Genomic DNA, 24,392 nt, shown 5'->3' with positions numbered 1-24,392 from the left:
CACTTTTGGGGTTACCAGTGACATTACTGCAGTAATCAGTGCTATATATATGCACTGTAACTGTAAAAATTACACTGGCAGGGAAGGGGTTAATTTTATTGGAGAGGGAGGGGTTAATGTATGCCTGGTGCTTACTGACGTGTAGGGGGGGAGGTGACTGAGTGAGTCATGGACAGATCGGATGTCCAGCTATGCTGAACAGTCCGAACTGTCACTCCCTGTCACTATGGAGATCCGCCCGCTTGTGTTTACACAGGCGGGCGGATCTCCACACTAGATCCCCGGCGATCGGGGCAGAGCAGCGGCGATCGCCGCTGCTCCTCCCCTGGCCCGACTCCCGCTGTGAATGAAAACAGCGGGAGCGAGCCTCCGGCGGCGCGCAAGAGCCTCCCAGAAGGGGGAGTGTCTGACGACGTTAATACTACGTCGTCAGACGATAACGAACCACTTTGCAGCAGTACTATTACCGTACTCAGTCGGCAAGTTGTTAAGCTGAACTCAAGGCTGATGCAAAAAAAATGCATTTCTTGTAGCATCTTATATAAGTATGTGAATGTGTTACTCAGACTATAGGCGGTAGGGACACTTTAACCACTCTACAACCGCTCACAGTAATACTACTGCGGCAGAGTGGTTCGTTATCGTCCAGCGACGTAGTATTAACGTCGTTGGACACTCCCCCTTCTGGGCGGCGCTTGCGCGCCACCGGAGGCTCGCTCCCGCTGTTTTCATTCACAGCGGGAGTCGGGCCAGGGGAGGAGCAGCGGCGATCGCCGCTGCTCTTACCCGATCGTCGGGGATCGAGTCTGGAGATCCGCCCGCTGTGTGTAAACACAGCGGGCGGATCTCCATAGTGACAGGGAGTGACAGATCGGACTGTTCAGCATAGCTGGACATCCGATCTGTCCATGACTCACACAGTCACCTCCCCCCCTACACGTCAGTAAGCACCAGGCATACATTAACCCCTCCCTCTCCAATAAAATTAACCCCTTCCCTGCCAGTGTCATTTTTACAGTAACAGTGCATATTTATAGCACTGATTACTGTAGTAATGTCACTGGTACCCCCAAAAGTGTCAAAAATGTCAGTCAAGGGTCCGATCTGTCCGCCGCAATGTCGCAGTCCCGCAAAAAAAATCGCAGATCGCCGCCATTACGCGTTAAAAAAAACCCACCAAAAATGACAGAAATCTTTCCCTTTGTTAGTAAACGCAATAACTTTTGCGCAAACCAATCAAAATACGCTTATTGCGATTTTTTTTACCAAACATATGTAGCAGAAAACAAATTGGCCAAAAATTTTTAAAAAAATTGGTTTTTACATCTTTTTTGGGGGGAATTTCATATAAAAAATGTTAAAAATATTGTTATTTTTTCAAAATAAACGCTCTTTTTTTGTTTATAGCGCAAAAAGTAAAAATCGCACAGGTGATCAAATACCACCAAAAGAAAGCTCTGTTTGTGGGAAAAAAAGGACGTAAATTTCGTTTGGGTACGGCGTCGCACGACCGCGCAATTGTCAGTTGAAGTTGCACAGCGCCGAATCGCAAAAAGTGGCCTGGACGGAAGACAGCAAAATCCTCCGGTGGTAAAGTGGTTAATACTGCTACAGTGCAGACAGGAAATGTGCTGACAGAAGAAAAGAGTAGACTTATGTAACACTCTCCTAGTGCAGGGTGCTAGGTAAAATTTGGTTTCTGGTTTCTTCTGTAACCAAGGGAACAGTGATTGTTTGGTCTGGTCTGGTCTGTTCAGGGTTTCACAGGTTGGGAGTTTGATTGCTTCCCCCTGCCTCTGAAAAAAGTTTCTAGAGCTTTGGGAGGGAGAATTCAAACAACAAGCCTGAATATTGATCAGAGCTAGCTAATCCCTGGGGAGGGGTGCCAAGATGGTGGCTCGGAAGCTGTTAAATAATCTGGAGCCCTGGGGAGATTGTCTTTCCCCAGCAAGGAGAGTTTCCAGCCTCAGGTGGCTATTACCCCTGAGGCAGCCTGTGGACTGTGTTGCTGTTCTGTGAAGTCTCATTGGTGGCAGAGCTGGGACCTGGAAGTGATTTGAAACTGACTGCAAGACTTCACCAAAGGCAACTGGTCTAGACAAGCACTGCCTGTCTGGAGGAAGCTGGAAGGTGACAATTGTCTGACCCTGAATTAATTCCAATTGACTGTGTGCTTTTGGGATATGTGCCAAAGGTTGCTTGGATTCAGACTGCTCTCATAGAGTCTCAGATACTGGCAAGCCCCCATCCTCAACAGTGTCCTAGACTGAGAGCTTAGAGAAGAGCGCCTTTTTGTACTGTACAGTGTTCCTGAGATTGTACTGGTTACCAATGGCCTCATGGTCCCCAGCCGTGAGACCTAAGACTGTCCAACATTCACAGTTGCTTAAGGACAAGATTGTCCTTTCAAACCCAATAGATAACTTTTTTGGAGTATCCCATGCCCCAAACCCCTCTCCAGTTCCAAGTTTTATCAGCAATAAATCACAAAAAGAGAATCTCTAGACTGTTTTTGGAGCCGGAGTGAATAGATTGTTGCTGTGGCCTCTGTACTGTTAGGGGGAGGAGAAACAATTAAAAGCAGCAGCACCTGTGGGGCTAGCGCTACACCGAGGAGAGATATAACATCATTGGTGTGATGCTGCTCCTTTGCTTTCTGTGTCCTTGTTAGAGAGGTTTACCCCCCTATTTTTCCTGGTGACCATTATCACTAAAAGTAAAAGTGAAAGAAAATCTGAAATTCTGAGTTGTTACAGAAACAAGATTAGAAGGGATATCTTTCAAATCCTACTATGGAGAGACTAGACAACTTTCTAAGATGGAATTTCTCTCATTGGAGACAACTTCCTGTTTAGGCTATAGGAAAGAAGTAAAGGGAAACATCTCCAGTAGGACACATATAGCAAAAAAAATGACAAGTTTTAACCCCTTCTTACTCTATCTAAAATAGAATAAGGCAGCTGTTGGCCACGAGTGCCTGGATCACAAAACTTCCCAGTTAAACAGAATTTCAAAGAATATGTAACCTATATTCTGTATGTATTTAGATTCTTGTCTTATGTTTTTGTAGCACCCTTCTAGGCCAGGTGCTAGAAGTGAGGCAAATTTTGTTTTTGGCTCTACTGTTAGAAGTGGACACTTAATGTTTTTTGCCTACTCTGAGTTCTGCAGCTGCAGGCTTGTCTGTCTCACTGTCTGTGCAGAATCTTCTGCAAACATAGTGAGCAGGAGAGGGCAGAGTCTGAGCTAGCCCTGGATACAGCTTCAGCCGATCCCTGATGAAGGAGAATGGCCAGCAAGGGGATGACAGGTGTATATAAGGCTGTATATAAGGGTGTATATAAGGCTGAGAGCAGAGAGTAGCAGGGTCCTTTGCCAGCAGGAAAGTGATCCAACCTGGAAATGATGTTAAGCATTCCAAGGGTTAGGAGAAGCTTTAAGAAGTCCTGGATGATTCTCGCTCAGTGAGGGGCCATAGGATCACCCCTAAAGTCACAGGAACATTCAAGCCAACACTCAGGCGGGATCTTCCTTAGAGAATTCATTCAGAGTTAAGCTGAAGCTGAGTGCAGGCCTTCAGACCACCTGGGTCACAATAGGCCTTAAGAGAATTCTTAGGAGAAAGACTGTTGCCTGTGCACACCTTTCTTGTTAGAGGGATTGTTCCAGACTTGCTGCCAGAGTGTTCCTTAGAGAAGAGAAGAGAAGACCTCTGTGCTATAACTGTGTGCTACCTTTATGCAGAGGGAAACTCTGACTCATTTACTTAGCTGCTTCAAAATAATGTTCTTGTTTAAGTTGTTCAGTTCTGGGCATCCCAAAACTTTTCCCAATCCCTATCCGGGTCCTACAAAACAATCAAAACAACAAAAAAACACTATCTGCTTGTTTACTGTCTGAGGACTAGGTGAGTTTGGATGCATCTAACTGAAAATACCTTGTGCCTGGCTACTTGCTCCGTTAAAGAGGTTGTAAACCCACTTCACAAACATTTACCTATAGGTAAGCCTATATTAAGGCTTACCTATGGGTGTTATAAATATCTCCTAAACATGCACCGTTTAGGAGATATTTACAGTGCATACTGCCGATGACGTCATCGGCGCATGCGCTCTGAAGGAACGGCCACCCGTGCCGTTCCTTCAGAGCCCAGTGCCGTGAATGGCGGCACCCACGTGCACGTGCGGGAGTGATGTAATCGCGCCTCCGGCCAATCAGATGGCCGGAGGACGCGAACCAGGAACCAGGACGGCCGGACATGTCAGCCGTCCTGTCGCTGAGGGGGCGGCACAGCGGGGGCTTCTTTTTAAGGTAAGTACTTCATAATGAGCTAGTATGCGATGCATACTAGCTCATTATGCCTTTCTCTTTACAGGGCTTTTTTTTTCTCATTTTTTTTAAATGACTTTACTTCCTCTTTAAGGGATCAGAACCTGGGATCAAATCACCAGGCCAAGCCAGGGGTCTGCTACATTTTGGTTTAACCATTAACATTTTCCTTGTGATTTTTTTAAGCATACATATATTTATATCATGCATGAAGAAAACACCACAATTTCTTTGACACATAGATTAACAACATTAAAAAATAACATTTAGTTGGCATAATAATCACTTATGAACTGTAACTATTTTTGGTGTGTCTCCACTGATCTACTTTACATGACTCCAGACATGAGAACTTTGATTCATTGCCACAGTGAGCATGAAATCTGGTCAGTGTTCCAGGGTAGAGGTAATTTGACTACAGAAATAAGTGAGCACTGAATATCTGGACAAGAACCAGACTTCTGTGATAAGCAATGAATAGTTCATTGAAGCCGGTGACTTGTTTAGTGCTGATAAAGGATGTAAAACTGTAGGACATTTCTTTTCAAAGTCATCCAACTATTGCATAACTCTATTCATGTGTTGATGTTAGCAATTTGGGTGTTCTACTTAAGATTATAGAAACAGTGTAAATGTTCTATAAAGCACCTTTGACTGTTGTGATATTGTTGAACATTCATCTCATGTGGCAAATTAAGGAATTTTTTTTAGATGTGTCCCAATCAGTTTAAATGCCCACCACAACATAAACAGATATTGGACTTTTTTCAACCTAAGTATGCAACTATGTAGGTATGAATGCAAAAAGGTTTGGTCTGAACACAGTTTTAGATCAAACTTTGACAGTTCCTGGCCATATTTGGTCAATATCTGGTTAATGATGTCACCAGGGAGACCTTACATTTGTTTACTTTTAGCGGTGGGGCCTCGGGAGAATTCATTCATTCCTTTTGATCTAATACAGCCAGGAGTCTTTTTGGGAAAGATGCAACAAGTCTTTCACACCTGGATTTGGGGATCCTCTGCCATTCCTCCTTGAAGATCCTCTCCAGTTCTGTCAGGTTGGATGGTAAACGTTGGTGGACAGCCATTTTTAGGTCTCTCCAGAGATGCTCAATTGGGTTTAAGTCAGGGCTCTGGCTGGGCCATTCAAGAACAGTCACGGAGTTGTTGTGAAGCCACTCCTTCATTATTTTAGCTGTATGCTTAGGGTCATTGTCTTGTTGGAAGGTAAACCTTCGGCCCAGTCTGAGGTCCAGAGCACTCTGGGGAAGGTTTTTGTCCAGGATATCCCTGTACTTGGCCGCATTCATCTTTCCCTCGATTGCAACCAGTCGTCCTGTCCCTGCAGCTGAAAAACACCCCCACAGCATGATGCTGCCACCACCATGCTTCACTGTTGGGACTGTATTGGACAGGTGATGAGCAGTGCCTGGTTTTCTCCACACATACCGCTTAGAATTAAGGCCAAAAAGTTCTATTTTGGTCTCATCAGACCAGAGAATCTTATTTCTCACCATCTTGGAGTCCTTCAGGTGTTTTTTAGCAAACTCCATGCGGGCTTTCATGTGTCTTACACTGAGGAGAGGCTTCCGTCGGGCCACTCTGCCATAAAGCCCTGACTGGTGGAGGGCTGCAGTGATGGTTGACTTTCTACAACTTTCTCCCATCTCCTGACTGCATCTCTGGAGCTCAGCCACAGTGATCTTTGGGTTCTTCTTTACCTCTCTCACCAAGGCTCTTCTCCCCCGATAGCTCAGTTTGGCCGGACGGCCAGCTCTAGGAAGGGTTCTGGTCGTCCCAAACGTCTTCCATTTGAGGATTACGGAGGCCACTGTGCTCTTAGGAACCTTAAGTGCAGGAGAAATCTTTTTGTAACCTTGGCCAGATCTGTGCCTTGCCACAATTCTGTCTCTGAGCTCTTCAGGCAGTTCCTTTGACCTCATGATTCTCATTTGCTCTGACATGCATTGTGATCTGGAAGGTCTTATATAGACAGGTGTGTGGCTTTCCTAATCAAGTCCAATCAGTATAATCAAACACAGCTGGACTCAAATGAAGGTGTAGAACCATCTCAAGGATGATCAGAAGAAATGGAAAGCACCTAAGTTAAATATATGAGTGTCACAGCAAAGGGTCTGAATACTTAGGACCATGTGATATTTCAGTTTTTCTTTTTTAATAAATCTGCAACAATGTCAACAATTCTGTGTTTTTCTGTCAGTATGGGGTGCTATGTGTACATTCATGAGGAAGAAGAATGAACCTAAATGATTTTAGCAAATGGCTGCAATATAACAAAGAGTGAAAAATTTAAGGGGGTCTGAATACTTTCCGTACCCACTGTATATTTGTTTTTTGTATTTTCTTTTAACCACCACACTCTGTAAGGTTTTACTGACACTGAACTAATGACACTGGCAAGAAAGGGGTTAACATCTAGGGACAATCATGGAGTTAACTGTTTGCCTAATGAAATGTTAGACAATGTGTAATGTGTGCTGCTTTTATTTTCTGATCTTGCTGTTTTTTCTCCCTGCTTTTCTGGGAGAAGAAACATCAAGATCGCTGCTCCCTGTGCACAGGGTTCTGTGTTTTTTTGAACACAGAACTCTGTATGTGATTGGACACAGCCAATCAGCAGGTTTCAGCCAAAATCATTGGCTGAAATCTGCTGCCAAACTCGTGCTGTGGCCAATCCCATAAGAAGGTCAGTCACGCCCTTACCTGCTGCCCGCTTGCTCGCAGTATATTTTCCTGTGAGCGGTCAGTAGATAGTTAAATAAGAGACTTATTATCGTAGGAGTACTCATTCATGGGGTGTGGTATCTGAGGTTTCCTTTATTTGTAAAGGAGGCTTCCAGATTCCGATAGGCCCCAACCCACAGACACCCACAACCACCAGATTGTACCCCCCCCACTTCCCCCCATGTTGATGGCATGTGGCCTGGTATGGTTCAGGACGGGAGAGGCCGAATGCAGCATCCTCCTGCTTCCTTTCCTGGCCTGCTAGGCTGCATGCTGGGATAAGGATCTGGTATGTATTTTTCAGGGGAACGCCATGCACATTTTATTTTTTCTTTTGTGGGGGGGTCTACCAAAAAACATCTATATTAGACTAGGAATAGATGACCCTCATCTAGGAATAGATGACCCTCATCTGGCAATGATAAAGGGAATCTCAGCCATTTTGTTTACAAACAGAGTTAAGATGCTGGGAGCTGTTGTTTGCTGGAAAACTAAACAGTGCTTTTTTTGTCAGTTTGCTTTAGCAGGTTGTATACATCGTACAGATGCACCACTTCACAGGCACCTTCAGTGTATTTGAGTCAAGTTATTTGAAATTATTTTGCAATTTTATTGTTTCACTTTAAACATTATTAAAATCACTGCTCCCCAGAATACTGTATATATATATATATATATATATATATATATATATATATATATATATATAATATATATATATATATATATATATACACATACACAGTATCTCACAAAAGTGAGTACACCCCTCACATTTTTTGTAAATATTTTATTATATCTTTTCATGTGACAACACTGAAGAAACGACACTTTGCTACAATATAAAGTAGTGAGTGTACAGCTTGTATAACAGTGTAAATTTGCTGTCCCCTCAAAATAACTCAACACGCAGCCATTAATGTCTAACTCACTGGCAACAAAAGTCAGTACACCTCTAAGAGAAAATATCCAATTTGAGCCCAAAGTGTCAATATTTTTTGTGGCCACTATTATTTTCCAGCACTGCCTTAACCATCTTGGGCATGGAGTTCACCAGAGCTTCTTTTACTCCTGCATGCGACATCACAGGGCTGGTGGATGTTAGAGACCTTGCACACCTCCACTTTCCATTTGGATGCCCCACAGATGTTCAATAAGGTTTAAGTCTGGAGACATGCTTGGCCAATCCATCACCTTTACCCTCAGCTTCTTTAGCAAGGCAGTGGTAATCTTGGAGGTGTGTTTGGGGTGGTTATCATGTTGGAATACTGCCCTGAGGCCCATTCTCCGAAGGGAGGGGATCATGCTCTGTTTCAGTATGTCACAGTACATGTTGTCATTCATGGTTCCCTCAATTAACTGTAGCTCCCCAGTGCCGGAAGCACTCATGCAGCTCCTGACCATGACACTCCCACCACCATGCTTGACTGTAGGCAATACACACTTGTACTCCTCACCATGTTGCCGCCACACACGCTTGACCTCATCTGAACCAAATACGTTTATCTTGGTCTCATCAGACCACAGGACATGGTTCCAGTAATCCATATCCTTAGTCAGCTTGTATTCAGAAAACTATTTGTGGGCTTTCTTGTGCATCATCTTTAGAGGAGGCTTCCTTCTGGGGCGATAGCCATGCAGACCAATTTGATACATTGTGCGTCGTATGGTCTAAGCACTGACAGGCTGACACCCCACCCCTTCAAACTGTGCAGCAATGCTGCCAGCACTCATACGTCTATTTCCCAAAGACAACCTCTGGATATGAGGCTGAGCGTGTGCACTCAACTTCTTTGGTCGACCATGGCGAGGCCTGTTCTGAGTGGAACCTGTCCTGTTAAACCGCTGTATGGTCTTGGCCACCAAGCTGCAGCTCAGTTTCAGGGTCTTGACAATCTTCTTATAGCCTAGGCCATCTTTATGTAGAGCAACAGTTCTTTTATTTAGATCCTCAGCGAGGTCTTTGCCATGAGGTACCATGTTTAACTTCCAGTGACCAGTATGAGAGAGTGAGAGCGATAACACCAAATTTAACACACCTGCTCCCCATTCACACCTGAAACCTTGTAACACTAACAAGTAACATGACGCCGGGGAGGGAAAATGGCTAATTGGGCCCAATTTAGACATTTTGTCTTAGGGGTGTACTCACTTTTGTTGCCAGCGGTTTAGACATTAATGGCTGTGTGTTAAGTTATTTTGAGGGGACAGCAAATTTATACTGTTATACAAGCTGTACACTCACTACTTTACATTGTAGCAAAGTGTCATTTCTTCAGTGTTGTCACATGAAAAGATATAATAAAATATTTACAAAAATGTGAGGGGTGTACTCACTTTTGTGAGATACTGTGTATATATATATATATATATATATATATATATATATATATATATATATATATATATATTTTTTTTTTTTTTTTTCATTTGCTTTGGTACCCCCCAGGGCAGTGCCTAGCCTGCCCCCCACCCCATGCTATTCATTTGAAAATGAAAATTCCCTGCCTATTAGCCCAAAAAATGGCCATTACTGTTTTTTTAACATTCAGATTTCATTGACATCAACAGGGTTCAGGTTTAATATCTGAACTTTACTCATGTTATACAAACCCACCTTAAACTGAATCTAGGTACATTAGGCTCATCCCTATTCAGGACCATATGACTATATTTCCATTGTGTGCTCACCCTTTACAATTGTGACAAGTTGGGGATTTTGTAGCTCATTGGTAGTGCAAAACAGTGAGTACGTTTTAGGGCTTTTTCCACTTTTATTTATAAAAGGTTTGCAAATGAAAGTCTTCCTACACAGGGGTTCTCACCAATAATATAGAAAAAAGGAATGTATACCAGCGCTATGGAGTTTTCCGTATACTGAATCAGGCTTAAAAGGTTTAAAAAGGTGGTGTAAGCTGCCTCCAACCTACCTCTGAGGTAGTAAAATAGAAAGAATTGCAAAAATATTGGGACCGGCGCTACCACTTATAAAACGTGCATGTGCAAAATAGAAAGTGCATATAGTGCTAAAGGTGCACGCAATGAATATAAATATATATATATAAAGTGCTACGTGCTGTTTATGGGCTGTGCCTTGTATACCATACTGTAAACATCATATGTTATGCATATACTTATACAAATAAAGTGCCGAGTGCTGATATTGCCAAAACCCCGTGTAGTGATTAAGAAATCAAACAAAGTATAGTGTCGGTAGGTGATTCACCGAAAACACCGCTGCTTACCACACTCTTTTGGCCGATACCTCGACACTTCTTCGGTCACTAAAATAAAGGATAAGCCTCCATTCCGTAGCATATGTTATGTTCAGACAAACAAACGTAGCATCCACTCACAGTTAGGGAGTTCACTATCAGCTTGGAGAGGTGTTCGCCGGACCGCTTCCGCGTTCCACCGGCTCAAACCACCGTTCCCGGAAGTGACGTATAGACGTACGTGAACCACGCCCTACGCGTTTCGTCATACGACGTCATCTGGAGCGTGCCGTCCATCTCTACTCCCGGTCTTTTTATAGGCTGGGATGGCGCCATCTTGGTGTACCTACTTTGCGACCGAACACGGCGGCCATCTTGGTATACCTATCCCGTAGCCTAGATAATATTTACTCATCATGTGAACTCCCTTCATGCTGTGTTTGCCGTACTTATAAAACAATAATCTTTATTAAAACGACAAGTACGACTAAACATAAATGACTATTGGTAATTAAAATGAAATTAAAAGTTTGTTAAAATGAAATGTGCTAAAAGTGATGTGTCTGGTTTAATCGGTAGTGAGCCGATACCCAGTGGTGCCGTGATACAAATAAAAATACTCAAAATAATTTTATTGTGGTGACATTGTGATCTAGTGGTGTGTGTTAATTGTACTTAATATAATATAAGCTCGTGGGCCCATGTGTCTACGCAAAATAGTGCTAGACTATAAAGAAGGTGCCCATACATATACCAATCTAATCGGTGAGATAGAAATCGTGCTGAAAAATATTTTTGTTTTTTTAAAACAAGATTAATCTTTTAAAAGGCAATTCCTCAGTAAGTCCATCCGCTGTGCTGTGAGTCCATGTCTTTGTAGACTTTGTTATTCTGAACGGGTATGTAATAAAAATCCATTATAGATCCAAGTTTTTCCGGAGGGCCCAATAAATGTTATATAGGGGACCATATACGATAAATAGGTAAAAATGATAAAAATGGGAAAGATATGTATAAAAAATGTGTATACAGGGGAAAAAATTATATATGTACTCAAAAGTATGTCCTTAAAACTGTATCTTTAAAAGACAAGAGGCTGTGATTCGTGAATTTCCATACAAAGGAGGACTATTTCCTAGACAATTCCTTAAAAATCCTTACCAATAATATGACCAACAAACAATATTCAGTCTTGTGGCTCTTTTTGAATTTTTACTGCCCAGGCTTCCTGCCTTGGTCCTCCAGACCATCTAACACACAGTCCCAGTGCTCATGCACAAAACCCTGTACTACTTTTTTTCAGCTTCTTGTCCTGCAGCTCCCAGCACAGGCAAAATTGTGAATAAATAAAATAAGTATGTGAGTGTTTTAATACATATGAATCACATTGCTCAAAATCAATTAAACAACATATCTATAATCTTTGTGGGTCAAAGTCAAGTGACAAATACTCAAATAAATATTCTGTTGTGATTCAATTCACCAACAACATTAACCATGTGATGATATAAAGTTCCACCACTCTGAAGCAAAAAATGGTCACTCTTTCACAGAGGCTAAAGATTTTCTAAGATCATGAAATGACTTGCTGAATGAAATGTTAATGATCTCATAACAAGGTTTAATCAATCACCTCCAAGTGTTAGAAAAAGACTGCCACCACCACACAGATTGGCTGCTCGCCCTAAAATATGCACCTTTACATTTAAGGGTCCTTTCACATGGCCGACGGAGCTGTTCTGCTCAGCGGGGGGTCGATACACCGATCCCCGCTGAGCAGGCGGATGACAGCTCCATCTCCACTCTGTGTGCAGAGACGGAGCTGTGAGATCCCCGCTGTCCTCTATGGGGGAATCAGATGAGAACCAATCGCCTGTCCGTTCTCATCCGATCCCATTCCGATCCGATCCATTAGACAGATGGAAAATAGGGTTTCCATCTGTCCGGATTTCACGATCAGAAGCGGATAACAGTGGGTGTCAGCGGAGATGTCTCTGTTGACATCCGCTGCCCAATAGGGATGCGTGGAGCATCTGATCAGGTCCGTCTGAAAAAGTGACAGGCAGATCTGATCGTATCGTTCGTGTGAAAGGACCCAAAAGGTCAAAACACGCTTAATTGGATTGCCTCTTTTTCTGGTTAAATTCACCACTAATGCAGCTCATAAAAATATAAACAAATGACCCAACAGTACTCTCTATTTTCATTTTTGCAGGTCACTTTATTAAAATAATAAAACACGTCAGTACAATGTTTGCCAAAAACCCGAGGCTCACCACTGAATAGGAGCCTCTGACTGATTGCTCTGGAAGCCAATGGATCGGGCTTCAGCTGTTGTCAAACAGGGGATATCCTTTCATCAAGCAAGCTATGAGTTACATCAATCTTAGGACTCCTTAAAAGGGGAACTTTAAAGGGTTATTTCACCTTGACCATAAAACTGCCAATGCAGATAAGAGGTGTCTGTAGATAAAAACAAACTGCACTGACTAAAGTTGAATAATGACCTTGCTATAGTTGTAGGCCATTTACATACCTCCGAAGCCTGGCTGGAATACTCCCAGGATGTTGCTTGGACATTGCTAAAAGGGGCCTAGTCTTTACTGCTCACCTCCGCCATCACAGGAGTGAGCTCTCAAATGCTGAGCTCAGAGCTACTGTATTAGGAGGGAGAAAGAGCATGTGAGGTGGTTTAAATCAGAGAAAGAGCTCACTCCTGTGATGGTAGAGGTGACCAGTAATGAATAGGCCTCAGTTAGCAACTTCCTGGCATCCTTCTGGGAGTAAGGCAAGCAAGGCCACAGACTTATATGCAGAACATTGAGAATCATGGGAGTTGTAGACAACAGCCATATAATGGCTACACTATAATACACTACAGATCCCAATAGGCACTGTGCAGAAAGAGGAGCGAGAGATTATTTTTATTAAACTGCCTGGGAAAGTTCTTTCTCTTGGCACCGAGGGAGTTAGAGAGAGAAAGCACCTCTGTCTGGATTTCCCCCTGCCGGCAGGAGACCTTATGAGTGGGGAACCCAGCCTGAGACTGGGAGTGAGGACACCCAGGCAAGGTGCAGCACCACCCACAATACAGCACCAGCGCCACTGCCCCAGAGAGACTGGAGCATCCACCCACCCTCTCCTTACTGATCACCAGAGGTTTTTGGGGAGAGACCGAGGGGGACCCATCCTATCCAGTGACTCCTACAGCTGTTTTATATATTTTATATTGTTATATAAACAAATTATTTTATAGTTATATAGTTATGGTTTCAGATGGGGTCCAGGGGTTAAATCACAAACTAGCTTCATCTATCTATTTGGGACTCTAGGGTCATTGTCTCACTGCTCCTGGCTATGTTTTTACCTACTACAAAATTTGAGTGTTTTCATCCATATAGGGGTGTTCCCTCTCTTTATATTTAGCATTCCTCAGTCATACAATAAAATACGTGTACATTTCAACAGTCAATGGTTGACACCCTGGAAGGCCCTGGACCAGTTAGCTTGGTTGATTTTTTTTTCAGTTGGCCCTTTTACTAGTAGAAAGACAGTGATATGTTGACAGTGGCGGAGCTAGAGGGTTAGCTGGGGTGGCAATTGCCACCCCAGAAGAAGCCCTTGCCACCCCTGTTGCCACCCCAATCCTGGGCGGGTGGCCGGGTGCATGGCAGGGCAGCGGGAGAATCACAGGGGATCGCCGTACGGCCGGGAGCTGCGGAGGGAGGCGGATGGAGAGCAGGGAAGACTGGACTCCTGCTACTTTCACAGCCAGTGGTGTCGGCAGGTGGGGGGGTGGCTGAACGGGGGTTCAGCCCCGAGTGTGCCCCCAAAAAGCCCCGGGTCTCGTGTGGATCGTTTGAAGTTATTTGCCCCGAGTGTATATACAGTATGCCATTGCTCCTCCTTCCTTCCTTCGGCTCTCAGCTGCAGCGCTGCAGCCAGAAGAAGACGGAGGGGGTGGAGGCAGAGCCAATGCTAGGCAGCAAGGAGAGGAATTTGAAATCCTCCTCCTCTCGTCATGACAGCAGAAGAGGTTCTCGGAGCGGAGGAGGATTTCAAATTCCTCTCCTTGCCGCCTAGCATTGGCTCCACCTCCACCCCCCTCCGTCTTCTTCTGGCTGCAGCGCTGCTCTGAGAGCCAAAGGGAGAAGAATGTGAGTGCCCGAGGGGGGGGAGAAGAATGTGAGAGCCCGAGGGGGGGGGGAGAAGAATGTGAGAGCCCGAGGGGGGGGGAGAAGAATGTGAGTGCCCGAGGGGGGGAGAAGAATGTGAGAGCCCGAGGGGGGGGGAGAAGAATGTGAGAGCCCGAGGGGGGGGGGAAGAATGTGAGTGCCCGAGGGGGGGGGGGTAGAAGAAGAATGTGAGTGCCCGAGGGGGGGTAGAAGGAGAATGTGAGTGCCCGAGGAGGGGGGAAGAAGAATGTGAGTGCCCGAGGGGGGGGTAGAAGAAGAATGTGAGTGCCCGAGGGGGGGGGGGGGTAGAAGAAGAATGTGAGTGCCCGAGGAGGGGGGAAGAAGAATGTGAGTGCCCGAGGGGGGAGGAAGAAGAATGTGAGTGCCACTGCCCGAGGGGGGGGGGTGGAAGAAGAATGTGAGTGCCCGAGGGGGGGGGAGAATAATGTGAGTGCCCGAGGGGGGGGGAAGAAGAATGTGAGTGCCCGAGGGGGGGGTGGAAGAAGAATGTGAGTGCCCGAGGGGGGGTGGAAGAAGAATGTGAGTGCCCGAGGGGGGGGGTGGAAGAAGAATGTGAGTGCCCGAGGGGGGGAGAGGGAGGAAAAACAACTTGCCATTAGCCACAAGACAAACCCCTTGCCATTAGCCGAGGAGGAGGCGGAAGGACTCGTGGAGACGCGCCGCCGGTCACCGGGACTGAGAAGAAGCCGCCCGCTGCCGCTCCAGGCGGGTAAGGGGGCACGCACGCTGATCTCTGCATTGGGGGCATGTACGCTGGTCACTGCATTGGAGGCATGTACGCTGGTCACTGCATTGGGGACATGTATGCTGGTCACTGCATTGGGGACATGTATACTGGTCACTGTGTTGGCGGCATGTATGCTGATCTCTGCATTGAAGGGGGCATGTACGCTGGTCACTGCATTGAAGGGGCATGTACGCTGGTCACTGCATTGAAGGGGGCATGTACGCTGGTCTCTGCATTGAAAGGGGGCATGTACGCTGGTCACTGCATTGAAGGGGGCATGTACGCTGGTCACTGCATTGAAGGGGGCATGTACGCTGATCTCTGCATTGAAGGGGGCATATACGCTGATCTCTGCATTGAAGGGGGCATGTACGCTGGTCACTGCATTGAAGGGGGCATGTACGCTGATCTCTGCATTGAAGGGGGCATGTACGCTGATCTCTGCATTGAAGGGGGCATGTACGCTGGTCACTGCATTAAAGGGGGCATGTACGCTGGTCACTGCATAGAAGGGGGCATGTACGCTGGTCAATGCATAGAAGGGGGCATGTACACTGATCTCTGCATTGAAGGGGGCATGTACGCTGGTCACTGCATTGAAGGGGGCATGTACGCTGGTCTCTGCATTGAAGGGGGCATGTACGCTGGTCTCTGCATTGAATGGGGCATGTACGCTGGTCATTGCATTGAAAGGGGCCACGCTGGTCTCTCTGCATTGAAAGGGGGCACGCTGGTCTCTCTGCATTGAAAGGGGGCACACTATACCTTAATTACTGAAGACCCGTTTCTCACTTTTGCGACCTCAAAATCACGCAATTTTTTACAGCGTTTTTTGCTGCAAAGCAATGCCTATTACATTTTTCTGTTTGCGCCCCCCTAAAATTTTTGAGCACCAGCCACCACTGTCCCCAATATACCTAGAACATTGTGCACATATTAATCTGCAAGTGTTCACAGATATGTATAGGTCAGAGTGTTTAACTGACAAAGAATGATGTGCTATAGAACTGCTGATGTTGATGTATTTTTCTTCTCTGTATCTAATAAATGCATACTTTACACCCCCCCTTTCCAGTACCCCCCAGAGCTCTTCAGCCCCCCCCCCCCACCAGTGCTCTTTAGTCCCCCCTCCCCCAGGGCTCTTCAGCTCCCCACAGTGCTTTACAGCTCCCCCCTATTTTCATAAATTTAGGCTAATATGTTTTCTGCCACATATTTTTTGTAAAAGTGTATTTTGATTGGTTTGCAAAAAAGTTATTACATCTACAAACTTTTTATTTTTTAATTGTTTTTACTAGTAATGGCAGCGATCAGCGATTATTAGAGGGACTGCGACATTGCGGTGGACAAATCTGACACCCCATGACACTTTATATATTGACCCCCCAAAATAATACCTTGCCACCCCTTTGCCACCCCTGTTTTAAAAGTCTAGCTCCGCCACTGTATGTTGACCAGGAAATTGGGCAAACAGTAGTGGTTCTAGGCATCTATATTATAAAGGAAAGGGTCACAAAATGGAAAGGGTTTTTATTAAGTTCTTGAGAGGCATATAAAAGTGATTTGTCATCAAAACAAACACTTCAACATGCAGTAATTCTTTTAAAAGACAAAAATAACTTATCATTACTGAGTCTGGCAGTGTTCATACAGTGTACAGTATATTACAGGGTAATTTATTATGCTCTCAGTGACACTATGTACAATAAGGAGCTGCAGTGTCTTGGAAACTGCTTTCTGCTATCGTGCTATAAATTTTAACAAATCCCCAAATAACTACTTTTCCACTGCTGATTACTCGGCAAAGGCAGCATGAAATAAAAAATAATGTAAATGTAATTGTGTCAATGTTCTTTTCATACCTGTGACCTTTATGTGGAAACTTTTATCTAATAGATAATGACCTTGACTATACCTATACTTGCCCCTACACAAAAGTTACTCAAAAACTGACTATGTGATGGTCTCCCAGGCTCTTCTGCTAGAGGCAGTGAGCACCTCCATAGGCGTGCAGACCATTTCTGACCACACCCCATCTATTCTAGACTTATGCTTGGGTACTCTCGGCTCCGAACCCTGGATGTGGAAACTTAACAAGTCCCCAATTAAGGAAGGCCCAGTGCGTAAGAACCTCTCCCAGTCTCAAGCCCGTATATTTTTAGGTAATGATACGAAGGATATTGCTCTGATGACCTTAAGGGAAACTCATAAATGTGTCATGAGGGGTACATTGATTCAAAAAGTAACAGAACTGAGGAAAGCTAGGCATGCCCTACTCCACAAACAGCTCAACTTGGTGGCAAAATTATAATCCTTACACAAAAAGTCCATTGCTCATTCTGTAGCGGCAGACCTTAGACTACAGAAAGATAAATCGGCCTCTATGCTCTTGCATGACACCAAGATATGCATACATAAGATAAGGCATGTATACTATGAACATAGTAATAAATCCAGGAGGCTTTTAGCTCACTTGCTTTGTGATGTCTCTCTTAAAAGCTACATCCTTTATATCAATTCTGGGAATGATTGTATCTAGCAGAAGCTTTAAGAGAATGTTATTCTTCTCTGTATAATCTTTCAACCCCCTTTCAGCCCCAATGTCTTCTGAACAACTGGAAAACAAGCATGACAAATACAGAAATATCTTGTGGCTTCAGGTTTACGATCCCTTCCTGAAGAGGCGGTGACCCCCTAATGCCCCATCTCTACATATGAGTTTCTCTTGGCCATTAGGTCTTAAATCTCATAAAGTCCCTGGCCAAGATGGGTATTCAGCAGCTTACTATAAAGCCTTCTCTTCAATCCTAGCCCCCAGATTTGTGGAGACATTCAATTTCCTCCTGGATGGCCAATCCCTGCAAATTGACACTCTGAGGGCACATATTACTGTGATTCCCAAGGACGTTAAGGATCCTATCCAATTTATGAATTACCTACAAATGCAGAGTTTTGCCCATTGGGACTTTAGATAAAGCGCCACATAACCAGTAATAAAAACATAGTACATGTTTATTGAGTATTTGCCAGCAATAGAACTGGGAAAAGGTGTCATAATGCCAAACAGTTGGCCCAAATATACAAATCCATTACATGGTTAGGTTACCTACAGTAATCAAATTGTCCATGGTAAGTGTTTCATAGCATCTATAGGTACCCTACACGCTCTATAAAGTAAAATGGGTAAAAAATATAACATAGTAATGAACATGGAAATGTATCAGGTAGATTGGAATGTCGGAATCAGACTAAGGGATCCATACTCACAAAAATGCAGGATGCTGCATGTCAAAATTGCACCAGCAGCCACCAGAGACATCTGACTTGGAAGCTGTGGGTAAAGGATCCAAAATGGGCCAGCAACGCAAAACTGGACAGATGAAAAAACGGCAAACAGAACTGTTCAATATGACCCGCCAAGATTATGGCTAGAAAAAAGAGCGTATATGGATGGTAATGTGCACAATAAATTAAAAATAAATTAAAAAGTGATGAAAAGGTAATAAATTTGTGAGAAAATGTTAAAATAATGATTAAATGGCCAAGAGCAACCACATGGTACAATTAGGGATGGTCAAAGTGACCTGCGCACCTGAATTAAATGAGAATTAATATTTGAAACTAACTGTATGTGTTAAAAAAGTGTAAAATGCAATTTGGTAAGGCAGTGACACCAGTGCATGGAATTACGATAGTAGTGCAAGGTCAAATGTGGTCAAAAAAGTAAATATGTGTGACAAATGAGGGAGGAGGAGGGTTTTTACCTACCAGGTTCAAAATAATGCTGACCAAAAATAGCGTGTGTCCATCCACCTGGGAGGCATTGCATAGACTGATTTCTGAGCCTTCCTATTTATAGCCCTGCAGGCCCATCACAGGATCCCTCGCAACGCTGGGTGGATGCCCAGGGGGAGGGCAAGCAGACAAATTAACCCCACCATCCCTGGTCCTCGTAGGGGAAAGGACAACACAGGAGTGCAAGTCACTCCACAGCATCAAGTGACAGACGTCATGTTATCCGGCGCCAGGACATGTCAGCTGGCCGGTGCCAAGCGCCGGATGCTGTACCCAACATTGATGCATCTCACTGGTGTCGCTAATCCAGGATGAGACAAGCAGAGACAGTGGATGATGCATTGGCATCGCAGCTCCCAGAAAGAAGTAACCGACACAGCCACTGGGGAGAGCCAGACACGCAGCACACCTGCAAGCGAGCAATTCCACATAATATAAAGTAGACATGAATAAAATAAAATAATGTCATAATGGAAGGATTGAAATATCAGTTACAACCAACCAAAAGTGGGGAGCAGGTGTCTTCCACCTAATAAGCACTAAGAAACAAAATGGGATTCTGTGAATCGCCAAGACCTGCTTGTGTCTCATTTAAAGTCCCAAATATTTTAAGAAATTAGGGATGGAGGCGCTGTGCTTTACAGGCCAATGCCTCATATAAAGTCCCAATCTGTGTTTTATACTGTATCCACCAAGGGGATGGAGGTGTATGCTTCTCAGCTAGTCCTTTTCAGTTTTGTACCATCGCTACAACATAGCTATTAGAGCTGTGAGATATTAGACCAGTCATAGATGGGAGCGGGTTGGGGGAGGTTTGGGCTGCCCCCCCCTCACCTGTCTCCCATCTATCCATTAGCAGCCATGTGCTTCCATTGTGGAGACACTCAAAATAGACAGTGTTGGGACTGCAAGTAACACAGGGTGCCATGTAGAGGCTTTGCAGCTTCCACATGCGTTTGCAAATGCGTGTCAACTAAACCCGTGTTCTTTATTTATATCATGAGACAGGTCTACTTGGTTGGTGGCAGACTGGAAGGTGAGTACATCAGACTGGGGGCTGGCTGGCTTCCATGCACCTCTTTTAATCCTTTCAATTTTCAGTTTTTCTGATACAGGGATGGAAACGCTGGGCATTACCTGCTGGTGTCTCACTTAAAGTCCCAAATAGCCTATATTGTTCATGGTGCCATTTCAAACTTCAAGATCAATTTTCACATATCCAAAATTCTTAATGTCACATTCACTCCCGCCCATGTCTAGGCTATCCGTTCATCATTTTCCTTTCCCTGGGTGGCTTTCCATCTTCAATACCTAGGGGTGAAGTTGACCTTGTCGATTTGCCGCTAACTTTCCGCCCCTGCTTTATGCTCAAACTTCTGATCTGGACAAATGCCACACGGATTGTATACATGGATGGGCTGAAATGCCATCCTTGAAAAGAACATCCTGCCATGCTTGCTATATCTATATCAGACCTTGCCCATAGTTATCCTTTTTTTTTTTAAATCAGTTTTTTCATTTTTAGATCATTTGTCATTAGTTTCTGCAACACGAGATTGAAAGCAAACACAATGTAGTCATTAAATAATTATTTACTTAAGAATTAAAATTTGATTATCCTTTTCAGCTCATTACGGGTGTGGTTTGAGATTTTCTTGATATAAATATCCACTATTGTTTATAAGCAATTTAACCATGGTTTGAGCTTGTCTTAAAAAAACTTTAAATATTGTCCTGTATCAAGCATATTTTATTGTTTACTTTATAGACGATGGCCAAGATGTGTCTGACGTATCTGGTGAATCAGTTGAATAACATGGAACACTCATTTCATCATTTACTTCTCATGGAGATTAGAAACCTCACAAACACATTTAATGAAGTCCTGGGCATTCCAGGACGAGACATGTGCAGAATGAGTAACAGCCTGACTGCAATAGCCAAGATTCTGAATGAACACCTGACGGATGAAGCAATGCCAGCATGCAGGTAGTAGTGTATGCTATCAGCTGTTCAATGCCTTAGGTTAGATTTTTCTATTGAGAAGAAACTGTGCTTATTTCAGAAATCTATTATTTTACCTTTGATTACATCATAGTGCTTGCTGCTGTTAGAGAACCCATATAGTTTGCTCAAGAATACATCATTATCCTGTATTAAAGCATTACAGTATGCACACAGGCTTTATCCTGCATAAGAACAGGGTCCACAACAAGCTTTTACAATATTTGTAAAGCTTTCAATCAAGCTTAAAGCGGAGTTCCACCCAAAAGTGGAACTTCCACTCTTTTGCTTCCTCCCCCCCCCCCTCCGGTGCCACATTTGGCACCTTTCAGAGGGGAGGGGGGAACGGGTACCTGTTTTTGACAGGTACCCTTCCCCACTTCTGGGATACGGTGCCGCGGCACCATCCCTCAGAAGTTTGGCCCCCTCCTCCTTCCCCCGCCGCCGAGCCAATAGGAAATGCGCTCCGCGCTTCGCGCATGCGCAGTAGGGACCCGCCCGTGAAGCCGCAAGGTTTCCTTACTGGCAGTGGCAGCGGCAGCACCAGACAGCCAATGGAAACATCAGCTGCAGTGCCGACATCGCTGGACTCCAGGACAGGTAAGTGTCCTAATATTAAAAGTCAGCAGCTACAGTATGTGTAGCTGCTGACTTTTCATTGTTGGAGGGGGTGGAGGGAAAGGCAGAACTCCACTTTAATTAACTTTTTTTGAAACCTTTAGAGTAGTTCAGCTCCAGTTTGGGGGTGATAAACTCAGCTTTCAATAGAAGTGGTGAATGTTACTTAAAGCGGAACTCCAGTCGCTGTAAAAAACCACCTTGCAGTGAGATCCTTCGCAGTGCAAGAGCTAAATGCTTGTTTTTTTTCCCCCGAAGGGGCAAGTAACAAGTATCATTATTTACCTTACTCCTTGCTCCCCCAGGCTTCCTCCCCTCTGTAGGACAGGTTACACAAAGTCACTCCTCTTCACAACTTAACTGGTCGTGACCTCTTTGATGTTATCTTGTCTTCATTGTACGTGAGGACAGTGAGGGCCCGTCCACATAAAGGGAGCGTCAGAAAATGGTGGCTGCTGGGGAAAGGAGGGAAAAGGTAAGTATTACTGCCTATTCAGTTTCCCCAAAACAAAATAAGCATTTAACCCTTGAAGCAGGTCACCGAATGCTACATTGTTGCATGGAGTTTAGCCTTAAACACTCTAGCTATCAGGTTTCAATAGGATTTCAGTAAGCTTTAGCACTGCTTGAAGTTTGCTGAAAGCTTGCTGAAGCTTGCAATGCGCTAAAGTTATGATCTCCGATTAACATCCTAAAATGAAAGCATTGTAAATGCTTTGAAAAAACTTTGTGTACATACAGTGCCTTGCAAAAGTATTCGGCCCCCTTGAACTTTGCAACCTTTTGCCACATTGCAGGCTTCAAACATAAAGATATAAAACTGTAATTTTTTGTAAAGAATCAACAACAAGTGGGACACAATCATGAAGTGGAACGAAATTTATTGGATATTTCAAACTTTGTTAACAAATAAAAAACTGAAAAATTGGGCGTGCAAAATTATTCAGCCCCTTTACTTTCAGTGCAGCACTCTCTCCAGAAGTTCAGTGGTGATCTCTGAATGATCCAATGTTGACCTAAATGACTAATGATGATAAATAGAATCCACCTGTGTGTAATCAAGTCTCCGTATAAATGCACCTGCACTGTGATAGTCTCAGAGGTCCGTTTATAGCGCAGAGAGCATCATGAAGAACAAGGAACACACCAGGCAGGTCCGAGATACTGTTGTGGAGAAGTTTAAAGCCGGATTTGGATACAAAAAGATTTCCCAAGCTTCAAACATCCCAAGGAGCACTGTGCAAGCGATAATATTGAAATGGAAGGAGTATCAGACCACTGCAAATCTACGAAGACCTGGCCGTCCCTCTAAACTTTCAGCTCATACAAGGAGAAGACTGATCAGAGATGCAGCCAAGAGGCCCATGATCACTCTGGATGAACTGCAGAGATCTACAGCTGAGGTGGGAGACTCTGTCCATAGGACAACAATCAGTCGTATACTGCACAAATCTGGCCTTTATGGAAGAGTGGCAAGAAGAAAGCCATTTCTTAAAGATATCCATAAAAAGTGTCGTTTAAAGTTTGCCATAAGCCACCTGGGAGACACACCAAACATGTGGAAGAAGGTGCTCTGGTCAGATGAAACCAAAATCAAACTTTTTGGCAACAATGGAAAACGTTATGTTTGGCGTAAAAGCAACACAGCTCATCACCCTGAACACACCATCCCCACTATCAAACATGGTGGTGACAGCATCATGGTTTGGGCCTGCTTTTCTTCAGCAGGGACAGGGAAGATGGTTAAAATTGATGGGAAGGTGGATGGAGCCAAATACAGGATCATTCTGGAAGAAAACCTGATGGAGTCTGCAAAAGACCTGAGACTGGGATGGAGATTTATCTTCCAACAAGACAATGATCCAAAACATAAAGCAAAATCTACAATAGAATGGTTCACAAATAAACATATCCAAGTGTTAGAATGGCCAAGTCAAAGCCCAGACCTGAATCCAATCGAGAATCTGTGGAAAGAACTGAAAACTGCTGTTCACAAACGCTCTCCATCCAACCTCACTGAGCTTGAGCTGTTTTGCAAGGAGGAATGGGCCAAAATCTCTCGATGTGCAAAACTGATAGAGACATACCCCAAGCGACTTACAGCTGTAATCGCAGCAAAAGGTGGCGATACAAAGTATTAACTTAAGGGGGCTGAATAATTTTGCACGCCCAATTTTTCAGTTTTTTATTTGTTAAAAAAGTTTGAAATATCCAATAAATTTCGTTCCACTTCATGATTGTGTCCCACTTGTTGTTGATTCTTCACAAAAAATTACAGTTTTATATCTTTATGTTTGAAGCTTGAAATGTGGCAAAAGGTCGAAAAGTTCAAGGGGGCCGAATACTTTCGCAAGGCACTGTACATATAAATGTTATGCAAGTTAAAGCCTATGTGTGACTACATTTGTGGAAACCAACATATGATGTGTACATTAGGTGAACATAAGGGCTTATTTACACTAGCTTTGCTCTCTGAAATGTGATCGGTGTTCGGATCCCTCTTCATTGAGTGTTTGACAGACGGTGTGTAGGCATTATATCACTTCTTCCACCTGTTTTAAGCCCTTGAACCCTGGACTAGCGCAACTGTGTGCAATGCACATGGCTGTGGGGCACTTGCAGAGTGGCCCCATTTAGTTGAATAGGTTGCTTTCAGCGGGTGCTAGACCTGCTGAAATTGGCAAGGGGCGTAACTACTGATGCGGCTGCAGCATGTGTTCACCCCTGGCTGCTGCCTCTGCAGCTAAAGGAGGTAGCAGT

At 44.1% G+C, this 24,392-nt stretch overlaps 1 protein-coding gene across 2 annotated transcripts in view; it reads left to right on the top strand.

Annotated features, from left to right (window-relative positions):
- The window catches only part of VEPH1 (ventricular zone expressed PH domain containing 1), a 761,239-nt gene that overhangs the window by 318,391 nt on the left and 418,456 nt on the right, over window positions 1-24,392 (top strand). For both annotated transcript variants that reach the window (XM_082249205.1, XM_082249204.1), the window contains exon 7: window positions 20,779-20,999. In XM_082249205.1, coding sequence (XP_082105331.1) covers window positions 20,779-20,999 — 221 coding nt within the window. The remainder of the gene's footprint in view (window positions 1-20,778; window positions 21,000-24,392) is intronic.

This window comes from Pelophylax lessonae, assembly GCF_965119305.1.
Source record: "Pelophylax lessonae genome assembly, chromosome: 3".
Taxonomy (NCBI): Eukaryota; Metazoa; Chordata; class Amphibia; order Anura; family Ranidae; genus Pelophylax; species Pelophylax lessonae.
This window is presented reverse-complemented; position numbering and strand designations above follow the sequence as displayed.